The 14,646-nt window shown below is 40.6% G+C and overlaps 1 protein-coding gene across 2 annotated transcripts in view; it reads left to right on the top strand.

Annotated features, from left to right (window-relative positions):
• The first annotated feature begins 549 nt into the window (after positions 1–549).
• Positions 550–14,646, top strand: part of lg23h8orf34 (linkage group 23 C8orf34 homolog) — a 92,453-nt gene continuing 78,356 nt past the window's right edge. For both annotated transcript variants that reach the window (XM_058376724.1, XM_058376723.1), the window contains exon 1: positions 550–944. In XM_058376724.1, the coding sequence (XP_058232707.1) occupies positions 876–944 (69 nt within the window). In that variant the 5' untranslated portion in view covers positions 550–875. The remainder of the gene's footprint in view (positions 945–14,646) is intronic.

The following is a 14,646-nucleotide window of genomic DNA, read 5'->3' as shown; positions in this document are numbered from 1 at the left end:
AACTCGCTCATCCATGTCTTCATGGACCTTGCTTTGGTCACTGGTGTGCAGTCATGTTGGAACAGGAAGGGGTCATCCCCAAACTGTTCCCCACAAAGTTGGCAGCATGAAATTGTCCAAAAATGTCTTGGTATGAAGCTGAAGCATTAAGAGTTCCTTTCACTGGAACTAAGGGGCCGAGTCCAACCCCTGAAAAACAACACCTGAATTCAGTGATTTGGAGGGGCGTCCCAAAACTTTTGGCAATGTAGTGTATTCATTTAACTAGGAAACCAGTTTCTAATTTTGTTGCATTCTTATAGTTATCACGTATAGAAATGTCAACAATGTGTAAAATCAATGTATTAAGAAGGGGGGCGTCGATATTATGGTACACTGAAATGCATCCCTGGATGTTTAAAGTTTCACAAATTCGGCCATCTTTCTGACCATATTACCTCAAGACGCGATAAGCCCCGCCTCCTTCCAGTTGTTATTGGCTGTCGCGCTTCACCAATCAGGATTGTTTAAGCCCCGAGGAGCGGTTCAGTAGGTAAAAGTCGCGCGCGCTGCGTCTCCTCCGGCTGTACCGAGGAAAGAAGCGGTGTTCACCGGGAGGTCCTGTCCGGTCTCAGATAAACCCAGTGATCACACTTTACTCTGTGTTTCTGCACAAAACCAGGACCTGCAGCTTCAGCGCAAATTCTCTGCCGCAGCCGTTCTTTTATTGATTAATTAATTTATTTTTTCTTTTTTAACCGAAAGCACATTTCATCTCTCTGCTGAGGATGCGCGCGCGCGGGTCCAGCAGCACACCTCCTCTTCCTCCTCTCTCTCCTCCTCCTCGCCTTGTGTTAATGTAGTGTAAATGTGGTGTGATGTAAGGAGTGTTCTCCATGGCGTCTCAGCAACAGTCCCGGATCCAGTCTTACCTGGAGAGGAATAAAATCGGACCCCTGTTCGAGGTGAGCAGCTTTATTTACCACGAGTTAAAGAATTGACCACATCATACAGCATCATGCTGGACAGGTGCTGGACATGTGCATGCTGCGTCTAATAAAAGTGAACAGATCACAGACTAAATATTCCTCGTGATTAACTCATGGGACAAAAAGTCCTGCGACCGAGCTCCACACCAGATCACATCATAATGTCATAATGGGATGATCTTAAGTTGTTGTTGTTTTTTTTTACATTTACATGTGGAATAATACACATGTGGAATGTGGTTACATGTGGAATAATACATGTGCATTTCATGAGGTTATGCCCTGCTGAGTTCAAGCAGACAGATAAAAATGTAAAAATAATAATAATAATAAACGCATGCAAAATAAATGAATAGTGTAATTTAAAAAATAAATAAATAAAAAATGTACATGCCCTACATGTGAAAAGTTCACATATGAAAATAAACAAATCGTGAAGGAAAAAATCGCAGTCACAAATAAAAGTGCATGTGAGAAAGTAAAAAAAAAAATCTCATGCAATCACCTGTTAATAAAAATAAATCCACATACTTCATATGTGAAGCTGTAAGTTGTGGAACTAATTAAATCAAGTATGGGTGGAAAATAAATATAAATGTAATGTAAATAAAATAAATTATACCAGGGTGTAAATAGGATCTAAAAATTCTACGGATGAATATATAAAATTAAAAGATATAGTAAAATAATGTGAAAATAAATTATGTGTGAAAATAATTGTGTTGGGAAGATATTTAAAATAAATAAATAAATATAAATATATATAGATATAATATAAACATAAGGAAAACAAAACAATGAGTTATATGTATGTATACATATTGAATAATTGTTAAAAAAAAAAAGGAAAATAATAAAAGAAAACCCAAACACACCACCTCTGAATAGTACACATATTAAATATGTTTAATTTATAGTGACTAAAAAAACATATTGCGCAGAAAAACTGTGTCAAAATGTCCTCTTCAGCTTCACTGCTGGATCTAGTAATCTGATTTGGAGTATGAGTTATTGTATAGTCTTGTGATGGCTCCTATAAACGCAGAGGTTTGTTTAGAGATAAAGTGGGATGATTGTTTGGATTTGGATAGAAGCTGATGTCAGTATACATGGTTAAAGGTGAAGATGTTAAAGAGATTAGTGTTATTACCGTGTGCATAGAGACACTCAGGGTGAGTCCTGTGATTATAACTCCAGACCGTTCGAATGATCCTCAGCAGAATTTACGTTTTCACGTCATCATGCTGCCCCTGCACTACTTTAGCCCGCTCTGCACATCTGGCACGGTCCCAGCGGCGTCCACACGACACAAAGTGCTGATGTATCAGCTCTGCCGGCGCAGAGACTCGATGCACACGGATGGAATATGAAAGAGCAGTGAGGCTGAAAGCAGAGCCACGGTCATAGTGGTGCTGATGATGTAGCACCATGGACAGCGCCAAAAGAGCTGTTTAAAGGAGCAGTGTGGTGGATTTCAGCTGGAACTGAAGCTCTATCCTTCTAATGGCAACATCTGTATCTTATGTATGAGCAGTTTCTACAGAGTAATGGGGAAAAAAAACTTGTGTTTAAGAGTGTAAGACATAAAACAAGATGGCGTCTTGTGATGAGTTAGTGACGTCAGTTTTTCTGTGTCACAAAGTGTTTTATACATTTTTTTAAAAATCCATTTTATAGCTGACCCAGGAGACTCCTTCCTCAGCTTACTGTAAGAGTAAAGGTTTACACGTTCTCCATGTGTCTGTGTGGGTTTACCTTTGGGTTTGCCTGTAGGTGGAAATTGGTGTGAACATAGGTGCCCTGTGATGGACTGGTGAATTTCCCGCTCAGTTTTTCTCAGATGGGCTTTAAGGAGTCTCCAGTGTCAGTGCTTTGTAACACACAGATGAGAAAGTCTTCAGGACTGAAGTGTTGCTTAGTAACCTGACAGTTTTTCACCTTATTAACTTTAAGCAGCTGCTATGACGATAGCGGGATCCAGGATGTTTCCATATGTAGCTACAAATGGACAAAATGTACATCACTGTTTTGTAATTACACTGATCAGGCATAACATTATGACTACCTGCCTAATATCGTGTTGGTCCCCTTTTTGCTGCCAAAACACAACAAACTGTGATGCACTGTGTGTTCTGACCCCTTTCTATCAGAACCAGCATTAAATTCTTTAGCAATCTGAGCAACAGTAGCTCGTCTGTTGGATCGGATCACACGGGCCAGCCTTCGCTCCCCAGGTGCATCAATGAGCCTTCACCACTGTTCCTTCCTTGGACCACTTTTGATAGATACTGACCACTGCAGACCGGGAACACTCCACAGGAGCTGCAGTTTTGGAGATGCTCTGATCCAGTGGTCTAACACATCAACTTTGAGGACAAAGGCTAGTGGTCTAGCCATCACAATTTCATCCCTTCGTCAAACTCACTCAAATCCTTACGCTTGTCCATTTTTCCTGCTTCTAACACATCAACTTTGAGGGCAAAATGTTTACTTGCTGCCTAATATATCCCACCCACTAACAGGTGCCATGATGAGGAGATCATCAATGTTATTCACTTCACCTCTCACTGCTAGAATGTTATGCCTGGTCGGTGTATATAAGAGAAACATTTCAGGATGTGTTAATGTGTTGATTAGTTTCCACTTCTATTCCTTTACTTTTGTTGTAGAATGAGGGCTAAAACCGATTGTCACTGCTTGTTTGAAATTTATTTAACTACGTTTTGGGTTACTGTGGAAATACACTGCATTAAAAAAGCAGACATGTGGTCACTTGACTGTGATATAGTCATTGCATGAAGGGATGTGGTAGCATAGTGGTTAAGGCATTGGGCTACTGATTGAAAGGTTGGGAGTTTGAATCCCAAATTCACCACGCTGCCACTGCTGGGCCCCTGAGCAAGGCCCTTAACCATTAAGGTGTTTAGAAAGTCACTCTTGATAAGGACATGTTGACATTTTACTCTCAGAAAATGTGTGAAATGTTGCTGCAGCAAACACTATTTGGAAAAAGTGAGCTACTTTAAAACATTTAAAAGTGCTGTTAATATATTTGTAGTTGATTTTGTGCTTTTCTCTGCATTTTCTCTGCCATTACATCAGACTGTTCATCAAAGCCTAGCGAGATCTGCCCCATCAAACGCATGCCGAGGGCTTTAAGGACTGAGCCGGTGATCTCGGGAATAATCTAGTGTGAATGTTAGTTATACAGATTGAGCGATATCGTCCAGTGACTATGGCACTGTGTGAAACATGAAATATGAAGAAATGTTAAAAGAGAGACACAACTTTTTTTTGTTTGGTTTTTTTAATTACAGCACCGTGTCTGCCCTTTGCAGCTCGGAATTTTGTGGATAGAAGTTGTTGCGCCCTCTTCGTGGCACATTGTTGCAACCGTTTCCATGCAATATTGACATTTTTGTAGAGTGTACAGATAGAGAGCTTTATAAATCCTGTGAGGATTAAGGTCTTCAGTCAAGTACAAACACTTATATATATATATATATAAAAGTGTTTAATGCTGCCAGTCAAAAGTTTTTGCACGCACCGGGTCTCTTTTATTCCAGGCGCAGAGTAGAGTTGAGCATGTAGTGAGGAATTAACACCAGAATTTCTTATATTTTTGTGTTTGTGACTCCTGGCTCAAGGACCGTTTTGCCTGGAGCTTGCCGAGACGTGTCTCTCCTGATTCTGCCCGATTCTTTTGGACGTGATCAGCTCGACTAAGGAAGAGCGTCTAGGTCAATTGTCTGATCGTTTTATGTGGCTGGATCTGTACTGTATGTTTCAGGCTATATATACACTTAAAAACATACAGAATACTAATTCAGGTCCATATTAAATATATTTTAATAGATGCATTATATTAAAATCTATGAAGAGGGCATCAGAGGAGATAGATAGATAGATAGATAGATAGATAGATAGATAGATAGATAGATAGATAGATAGATAGATAGATAGATAGATAGATAGATAGATAGATAGATAGATAGATAGATAGATAGATAGATAGATAGATAGATAGATAGATAGATACTTTATTCATCCGAATGGGAAATTTACAACTTGTAGCAGTATCCACAAACACAGGTAATAAGGCATGCAATAAACACTAAACAATACTAAATACTAGAAGTTTAAAAGGTAATAAAGTTTAAGGGTCTGTGCAAACCGGAGTGTTTTAAAGAGTCCTGTGCAAACAAAATAACATTGGCACTATTTTATTAATCACACATTGCGATTTCACCTTGATCCAGTCTGCGTTCTCATGCCTCATGCGCATAAAATGCTAATGTAACACTGCTGAATAATGATCAAGGAATCTGTACTATGTTAGACCTGCCGTTCATTTCATCCTTTCTCATATCAGCGTCAGATTTTATTATCTGCTGTACGTTACACTGGCTGTAAAGCGAGCATCAAGGGGTGTGGCTTGTTGTCTTGGCAATGCAAACTACACCAAATAAGTGAAATAGTGGACTGATCTATTGGAGGGAGTTTGACATTGAATGTAAAGTGTTTTTCCGTTAACCCTTACTGTACGTCATGCAGCGGATATGAGGAAAAATATCGAGAACACCATAAGGACAGATATGATCTGTTTGTCCTTGTGATTAGTTTCTGGGAAGCATGAAGGAGGATATGAGTGCTTTATTAGTGCTCTACACTACATCATACATCGCCGGCTCATACACTAGTTATCAGAAAACGTATATAATAAACTAAAAGTTCAAGTGGAATTGTGTGACCAGGAGCAACTGAGCATCAGCAACACAGATAAATATAGATAAATATAGAAACGTTCCTTCCTGCCAAAGCCATCAAAAGTTAAATGATGGCTGACCACAGCAGCTGCAGTTCAAAGCCACCGCCAATGTGTCATGGTATCCAAGTGGTACCATCCACAGCAGTCTAGAAGTAGAAGTAGGGCATGAGGATGGATCAGGCAGATCCGGAGAGAAGAAGCGGAAAGAAATGCTGGGAGTTCGGGAGTAGCATGTAAGAGAGAGAGAGAGAGAGAGAGAGAGAGAGAGAAAGAGTCAGACAGATAGAGAGTCAGAGAGAGAAAGAGAGAGAAAGAGTCAGTCAGAGAGATAGAAAGAGATAGAGAGAGAGAGAGAGAGACAGAGAGAGAAAGAGTCAGACAGATAGAGAGTCAGAGAGAGAAAGAGTCAGTCAGAGAGATAGAAAGAGATAGAGAGAGAGAGAGAGACAGAGAGAGAAAGAGTCAGACAGATAGAGAGTCAGAGAGAGAAAGAGAGAGAAAGAGTCAGTCAGAGAGATAGAAAGAGATAGAGAGAGAGAGAGAGAGAGAGAGAGAGACAGAGAGAGAAAGAGTCAGACAGATAGAGAGTCAGAGAGAGAAAGAGAGAGAAAGAGTCAGTCAGAGAGATAGAAAGAGATAGAGAGAGAGAGAGAGACAGAGAGAGAAAGAGTCAGACAGATAGAGAGTCAGAGAGAGAAAGAGAGAGAAAGAGTCAGTCAGAGAGATAGAAAGAGATAGAGAGAGAGAGAGAGAGAGAGAGAGAGACAGAGAGAGAAAGAATCAGACAGATAGAGAGTCAGAGAGAGAGAGAGAGAGAGTGAGAGAGAGAGAAAACACTAGACATGCTTGTGATCATATAATGGTTAAGGACAATGCAAGTGAACATTCTGTCCTCAAAGTTGATGTGTTAGACCACTGGATCAGAGCATCTCCAAAACTGCAGCTCTTGTGGGGTGTTCCCAGTCTGCAGTGGTCAGTATCTATCAAAAGTGGTCCAAGGAAGGAACAGTGGTGAACCGGCGACAGGGTCATGGGCGGCCAAGGCTCATTGATGCACGTGGGGAGCGAAGACCGGCCCGTGTGATCCGATCCAACAGACGAGCTACTGTTGCTCAGATTGCTGAAGAAGTTAATGCTGGTTCTGATAGAAAGGTGTCAGAACACAGGGTCAGGGCTGTTTTGGCAGCAAACACAGTTGACCAACACCGTATTATTGAGATGGTCATAATGATATGCCTGGTTGGTGTAAACCTATTGGAACATGTTCAATTTAAAGAAATGCGTGAAATAAATTGGATAGGAAGCTTTTTCAGTAAAGGAGGTTTTCTTTTTTCAAGTTGACAAGTGAGATAAAAATGAACCTGAATGTTCAAGGGGGCACTTGTGTAGAAATACCCCAGATCAGATGAGATCAGGTGATCAGGTGAGACGATACCTTTTTCAACGTTAGCAGAAAATGTCTAGTAGGCATCTTTAAACCTCTCAAACCTCTTCTGAGGCAGAAAAAAGACGCCCAGCCTTCACAGCTGAGACGAGGTCACGCGTTTCAAAACTTAACACGCAATTGATAACGCTTCCTGCTTTGCTTTGATGGACACCTTTATGCCGGTGACAGGTCAATATTCATAACTAGCACGCTTGCTGAGCTGTATTTTACATCGGTACGTCAAGACACTTTGGAAATTGGACAGAACACGATTATTTCAGATCATATAATTAAGCCGTATTGTAATTTCCACCTTGATTGACGAGTCTTATGCGATTTTTCTCCAAGCCTGTTATTTTCTCCATGAAAGGTCATGACAGAGAAGTACGAGTTTGAATGGGGCTCACGGAATTCACACACACACACACACACACTTGTGGAAAGATGTTAGGCATCGCCTGGAATCGAAATCTCCTGATTGAATCCAGTGGTTTTGAGTGAATCTATCAAACAAAAGAAAGCGTTGTTGCATTTAAATGAACAGCGTGATTCATACAGGCTACGTATTCCAACCACATCTGGTGTAATTATGCTCTATTGTCACAGACCTGACCGTCAAGGAAATATCTACAGAGCCTGTAATGGTCAGTACAGGTGATGGAAGGAAAAGAGTTACCTGTGTGATCATTAGTGCAGCTGCAGGTTCGCTCAGTCTGCTAGTAATTTACAGTTCAACACTTTACTGACTCGTATAAAGCCGGGGCAGCGACTTTACAGGTTTATGATGCTAGTGTGTGATGTACTGCATGTGTAACATGTGTAACGTATCACTGATGTTTATAGAAACTGATCACAGATATTATTTGTTACAGCAATGGAAAAAAAAATACATTGTTCCTTCACCTGCATGTCTCTCTCTCTCTCTCTCTCTCTCTCTCTCTCTCTCTGACTCTTTCTCTGACTCTTTTTCTTTCTCTCTATGACTATCTCCCTCTCTGACTCTTTCTGTGTCGCTCTCTCCCTCTATGACTCTCTCTCTGACCATTTCTCTCTCTCTCTCTCTGTGACCCTCTATGACTCTCTCTCTCTCTCTTTCTCTCTCTCTTTCATTGACTACGACTCTCTCTCTCTCTCTCTCTGACTCTCTCTCTCTGACTATTTTCCTCGCTGTCTCTCTCTTTCTGACTCTTTCTCTCTATTTCTCCCACTCACTCTCCCTCTGACTATTTCTCTCACTCTCTCTCTAACTCTCTCTCTCTCTCTCTCTCTCTCTCTCTCTCTCTCTCTCTCTCTATGACTCTCTCTATCTCTATGACTATCTCTATCTCTGACTCTTTCTCCGTTGCTCTCTCCCTCTCTGACTCTCTCTCTCTCCCTCTCTGACCATTTCTCTCTCTCTCTGTGACCCTCTATGACTCTCTCTCTCTCTTTCATTGACTATGACTCTCTCTCTGACTCTCTCTCTCTCTCTCTCTCTCTCTATTTTCCTCGCTGTCTCTCTATTTCTGACTCTTTCTCTCTATTTCTCCCACTCTCTCTCCCTCTGACTATTTCTCTTCCTCTCTCTCTAACTCTCTCTCTCTTTCATTGACTCTCTCTCTTTCTCTGTTCTCTCTCTCTCTCCCACTCTCTCTCCCTCTGACTATTTCTCTTCCTCTCTCTCTAACTCTCTCTCTCTTTCATTGACTCTCTCTCTTTCTCTGTTCTCTCTCTCTCTCTCTCTCTCTCTCTCTCTCTCTCTCTCTTTCTATGACTCTCTCTCTCTCTCTCTCTCTCTCTCTTTCTATGACTCTCTCTCTCTCTATATGACTCTCTCTCTCTTTCTATGACACTCTCTCTCTCTTTCTATGACTCTCTCTCTCTCTCTCTCTCTCTCTCTCTCTCTCTCTCTATGACACTCTCTCTCTTTCTAACTCTCTCCGACTCTCCCCTCTCTCTCAAAACGTCACTAATAAAGTTCAGTGTTATTTCTAGTCACTGCAGTCTCATTAACTATTACTCCCTCTTCTTCATCACGTTTCTCAGATCTCCTTAGGGTTAGGTTATGTTGCGTGACCGCCCTGTGCATGAGCCGTTACTATAGAAACAATAACAGAACTGAGCAGTTAAGGCAAATCTCAGGTTTAATTTTAATGTATTTTAATACATTTACCCGCTCTGCTAATCCACATGGTGGATAAACAATTTTACAAGCTCAGGCGTTTCGTGTGAGGAGACGATTAGCCTTCAGCGTGAGACGTTTATTGGTGATGTTGTGGAAGATCCATGAAATGAGGTATTTCCTGTTATCTGTTAATCGTCCTGTTAGTGATTGTTTCCTATAACAACCCACTGTGTTATATTTTCTTTTTTTAGATATACTGTAGTATCACAGGATACAAACGGAATTTTAGATTTGGAAGGACAGATCATTTAAAGTCACTGAAAAGCCAAGAAAAAACCAAACCAAGCCATTGTTATGGTGCTTGATTGAACCGTTTTTTCCCCCCATGAGTGTGTGGAATTCGTCCTAATAACTAATAATAGAAAATAACTTATACATCCAGCTTTGTCTTCAGTCTGTAATGTACTGAGAGAAGAGTAAAGAGTTCATTTCCTGTCTTTAGCTCCTCCTCTTCCCTTTCTGCATTATGTAGGGATGGGAGCGATAGGTTTGTATCAAGCTTTAATTAATCTAATGTCATCTTTGGTCTGAAAATAATTTTTATGTATTTACTGTTTTCTTGTACATTTGTTTTTTCTTGATTATTTTTTGATCCATTTTTTGAACATTTACGGTTATATTTAGTTTTCTGTCTTGGAGCATGTCCTATAATTTCTTTGCAATTAACATTCATTTCAGAAATGTAGAGGGAGAATAAGACCGCTTTATCTTTTGTCAGAAAATAAAGACTCAACCGAGTAGTCAATGTCCGCTCAGGTGTCTACATACTTTTGGCCGCATAGCGTAGTTTCATCACGTATGGTCGATCTGTCGTATATGCGAGACTCATCGACTCGTCTGTATCGCTGTGATATTCGGCTTTTTACTGATCTGAGAGCACTTCAGCCAGGGTGTATTGTGCTGAATCTGAATGAGTAAAATGTAAAAAAAAGAGAAAGAAAGAAAGAAAGAAAGAAAGAATGAAAGAAAGAAAAAGACCAGAGTGAAATTTGTTTCTTTAAAAAGAGCCCCATTGATTGGGTTTCGAATTGATCCGAGTCACTGAGTTAGCGTTCAGGGTAAGTGGCTCCAAGCCCACGACTTACTCAGGAGACATCATGTACAGTGATTAATGAATACACACACATCCGTCTGTGTGTGTAAGTGTATGTGTGTGTGTGTATATATGTATGTGTGTGTGTGTGTGTGTGTGTAGGGTGTGAAAGAGTTATATACAGCTTCAGCAAGGGGATTGCTATAAAAATGGAGGTATCTAGGACTATTTTCAGACGAGGTTGGTGAGGTGAGTAGTTTAAGCCATCAAATTGCACTAGAACAATTCTGTACATGAGATGGTGGAGACTGTGGTGTATATAAAATGTAAGGAATAAGGAAGGAACATATTCAAGCAGTTCTATAAATACACTACCAGTCAAAAGTTTGGACACATCTTCTAATTCCATGGTCTTTCCTGATGTTTATTTCCTTCTACATTGTAAAACAATGCTGAAGGCGGCCGAAATACACAATAATGTCCTCTGAACAGTTGATATTGAGATATGTCTGCTACTGATGCTCTGTAAAGCCTTCATAACGGCTCTAATCTGAGGTGCTGTTAATTGGTGATTTCTGAGGCTGGTGACTCTAAATGAACTTCTCCTCTGCAGCAGAGGTCAGTTTTGGTCTTGCTTTCCTGGGATGGTCTTCATGTGAGCCAGTTTCATCATGGTGCTTGATGGGTTTTGCAAATGCACTCGACAATACTGTTCTTGCAAGAACTATTCCAGAACACCTGACCTTCGTGTCTTAAAATAACAACTGACTGTTTTTTGTTGTCATTACATATGGATTACTTAAGTCCATGTGTGTTATTTCATAGTTTTGAAATCTCCAGTATTGTTCTAGAATGTAGAAAATAAATCCCTAAACAAAAAACAATGAATTAGAAGGTGTGTCCAAACTTTTGACTGGTAGTGTACATATGATGTGGTCAGGATGTTGAGGAAAAACATGAAGTATTTAGGTAGTCTTGTTTTGAGGCTATAGCAAGCGGTGGTGGTAGCTCAAGCGGTTGCTGATCAGAAGATCAGGGTTCAAGCCCCAGGACTGCCAAGCTGCCACTGTTGGGCCCCTAAACAAAGCCCCCAACCTCCCCCTGTTCTGCCCCAGGGGCATTGCATCATGGCTAAGCCTGCGCTCTGACCCCAAACTCCAAGTATGGGATACAAATAAAGGCTGCTTAACTTCATATTAGAACCAGTCCTTCATAATCTCATCTAGCTGTTCTTTGAGTACCTGCATTTCCAGACTGAACCAGATGCTTGGGACTTTTTTACTAGTCATAGGAGCCATTCTTAAAGCCTTACAAGTGACAAATTAAACGCTACACCAACACCGAGAATGCCAATAAAATCAGCTTGCTGGAGAATTTCCCTCCCGTAATTGAAAGTGACAACGACGCGAAATTGAAATACTTCAAGTGTCGCTACGGCTCGGCTCCGATCCCTCTGCAGGCGCTGGCTGGGAGAAACACCTCAGAAGTTTCAAATTAAAAAGTCTAAGAGAATGTAAGTATCCTGCTCACTTGGGTGCAGCTTCACTTAATGTGTTTCTCGGTTTCTCAGAACTAAGTCAGCCGACGTTAGCGATCTGTCGTACAGAACGCTCGGATCTTTTTGACGTTACACAAGGGCTTGTCAAGAAAACAACACAGTGGCTTTATGGGTCTCAGGAGGAAGTACTGTAGATGATAACCTTTGCAGATGCGTGTCTGATGGTAACACTGCTGTGCAATGGAGAGAAATGTAGCTATTAAAAGTAGAAAGTCGGGGAAAAAAAATCATGTTAAAAACAGATGGAATATCTGGTGTAGGTAAGCGAGTTAAACACGAGGTGTAATCTCACGACAGAGTTAGCAAACACAGAGTCCCTGTAGGGATTGGACTAATTACCAAACTGGAGCTATTGGAGTACACAGCCTGAGGCTTGACACACATACAGCAGATAGAGAGAGCACAGATCGTGAGAGGAGACGTTGCCTTTCTCCACCTTTTCTTTATTTAAAGGAGCTCGAATTTAATTAATGTTATAGATAAACTACAGGCTTCTGCAAAGCTGCCAAAAGTTCCTCCCTGAGGCTCACCTCCTCTTTTACTCAGTAAACACTCGTCTCCTAGAACAGGGGAGTCAAATTCACATTAGATAGCGAGACACAAGTGGGCTTGAGTAGAACAAAAATCAGTTTAGTGGTCTGGCAACATCAGCGACTGTTCAAATACGGTCTTCACTGATCAGATCGCTAGAAAAAAAATAACTCTCAGTGCCGGTCCCAGGACTGGATAAAAAGGGAGGGTTGGGTGAGGAAGGGCATCTGGTGTAAAACTTGGTGTGAAACATGCAGCCCTAATGATCCACTGTGGCAACGTTGAAGAGGAAGCAGCCGAAAGAACAACAACGTTTAGGGAAAAATGGTGTAGGGTGTTTAGTAAAAAAGTGCTTAAAGAACAGAATAGAAAATCACTGATATTTTAATATACTGCTTCGCCGATGGGTTACTCCGTCGTGACCTAGTGTGTGTGTGTGTGTTCATGGTGTATTGAGATGGACTGGAATCTCATTCAAGGTGTATTCCTGTCTTGTATCCTATCTTTCCGGGATAGACTCCGAATCCAGCATGAACCTGAGGAGGATAAAGCACTTAAGATGAATGAGGTGATGTCAGCTTGCAGCATGAATCCGAATGGGACAGAAAATGATGTTTTTGTCATTGGTTTTAAACAGTTAAATGGCATCATTTGGTTAAGGAGTTGTGTGTGTTTGTGTGTGTGTGTCAGTGAAACTGACTTGTACATCCTTTATCAGCTCGCTGCTTGGACTGTGTCCTATCTCCCTTGTAAGACTCTGTGGATAAAAGCGTCGCTTAAATAAATAAGTGTAAGTGTATCTGGCTTTAAGAACGACCCTCCTGACCTTGCTAACTGCAGATAACGTCGTCCTCCATGGATGAGAGTCCTTGGGAGCTGCAGTCTTGCCGAGTCGATATCCTTGAAAGCTCGGCTGGACTTGGCAGACCTTCAGCTCGTCTATTAGCGAGACTGAGCCAGAGCTCCTTGCTGGATCTGCCTCCACACGGTCTGTCACTGTTTGTCCTGCTGATGAAGGAAATCGGAGGAAATCGTCTTCAACCTGATCTTGGGTTTGGACGCCGATGTAAATTCACATATGCTCAGTGTCTGTGTGGGATTGTTTTCTTTAACTGTTTCTTTAGATGTTTTATTTGATCAGCTGGTCTGATATGAAATATTTTCACACATCTTTACACATCGGTGATGAGAAAGAGACTCGCGTATCGTCGGAAATTCCCCAGATGAGCCGAGATCGTTCCTCTTCCTACAAAAATCCACCAATTACGGCCCTCTCTTTTTACACCCCCTCTGATGCCTGGTTAGAGTAATTACCCAATGCAGCTCAGGGGTTTCAGAAATCACTGTTGTTTAGCAGAAATTGGCAAAATGTTGGGATAATGGGATGAGGGTGCAGTGAGGCGAGATCAAACACAAGGATGTATAACATGTAGAGAAGCACTGAACTGATCAGTGACTAATGAAAAAGGCAACAGATTCAACATTAAAGGGTGAATTGAAACCTGGTGCAGTTTTCACCTGTCGGGTTCCTCAGGCAGGTGAGAACCCTATAATCACTCTTACACTCCTCCAGACTGAGAATGTCAGAATAATGATGGGGTCTAGTCCTCTAGTGAAGCTTAACTGAACTGACAAAGAGATTTGATTCTGAATTGACTCGCTGTAGATAGTGAATCAAACATAATATGTCTTTTAGGATGCAGGCAGGATTTTATTCTTACGTGGCGCAAATTGATCAAAAAATATGCTGGCCGAGAAGTGCAAAACAAAATAACGAATCCAAAAACAAAACAACAAATCCGAAAACAAAACAAAATAATTCAGAAAACACAACAAAATAAAAAATCAGAAAGCAAAATAACAAATCAAAAAACAAAACAAAATAACACAAAAAAATGAATCCAAAAACAAAATAAGAAAACAGAAAACAAAACAAAATAAGAAATCAGAAAATAAAGTAATAAATCTGAAAACAAAACAAAATAACAGATTAGAAAAAAAAAAACAAATCCAAAAAACCCAAAATAACAAACCTGGAGAAAAAAAAAAATAAACAAAAAAAAACAAAAAAACAGAAAACAAAAGAACAAATAAAAAAACTGGAAAGGATTTGTTATGTTGTTTTCTGAGTTGTTAGCTTATTTTGAACGTCTTATTCACAGTAAACAGATCTGAATTGCTGCAGAATCATTTATTTA

This window comes from Hemibagrus wyckioides, linkage group LG23 (assembly GCF_019097595.1).
Source record: "Hemibagrus wyckioides isolate EC202008001 linkage group LG23, SWU_Hwy_1.0, whole genome shotgun sequence".
In the NCBI taxonomy this organism is placed as follows: domain Eukaryota; kingdom Metazoa; phylum Chordata; class Actinopteri; order Siluriformes; family Bagridae; genus Hemibagrus; species Hemibagrus wyckioides.
Note: the sequence above shows the minus strand (reverse complement) of the source record. Positions and strands in the feature narration are given on the sequence as shown.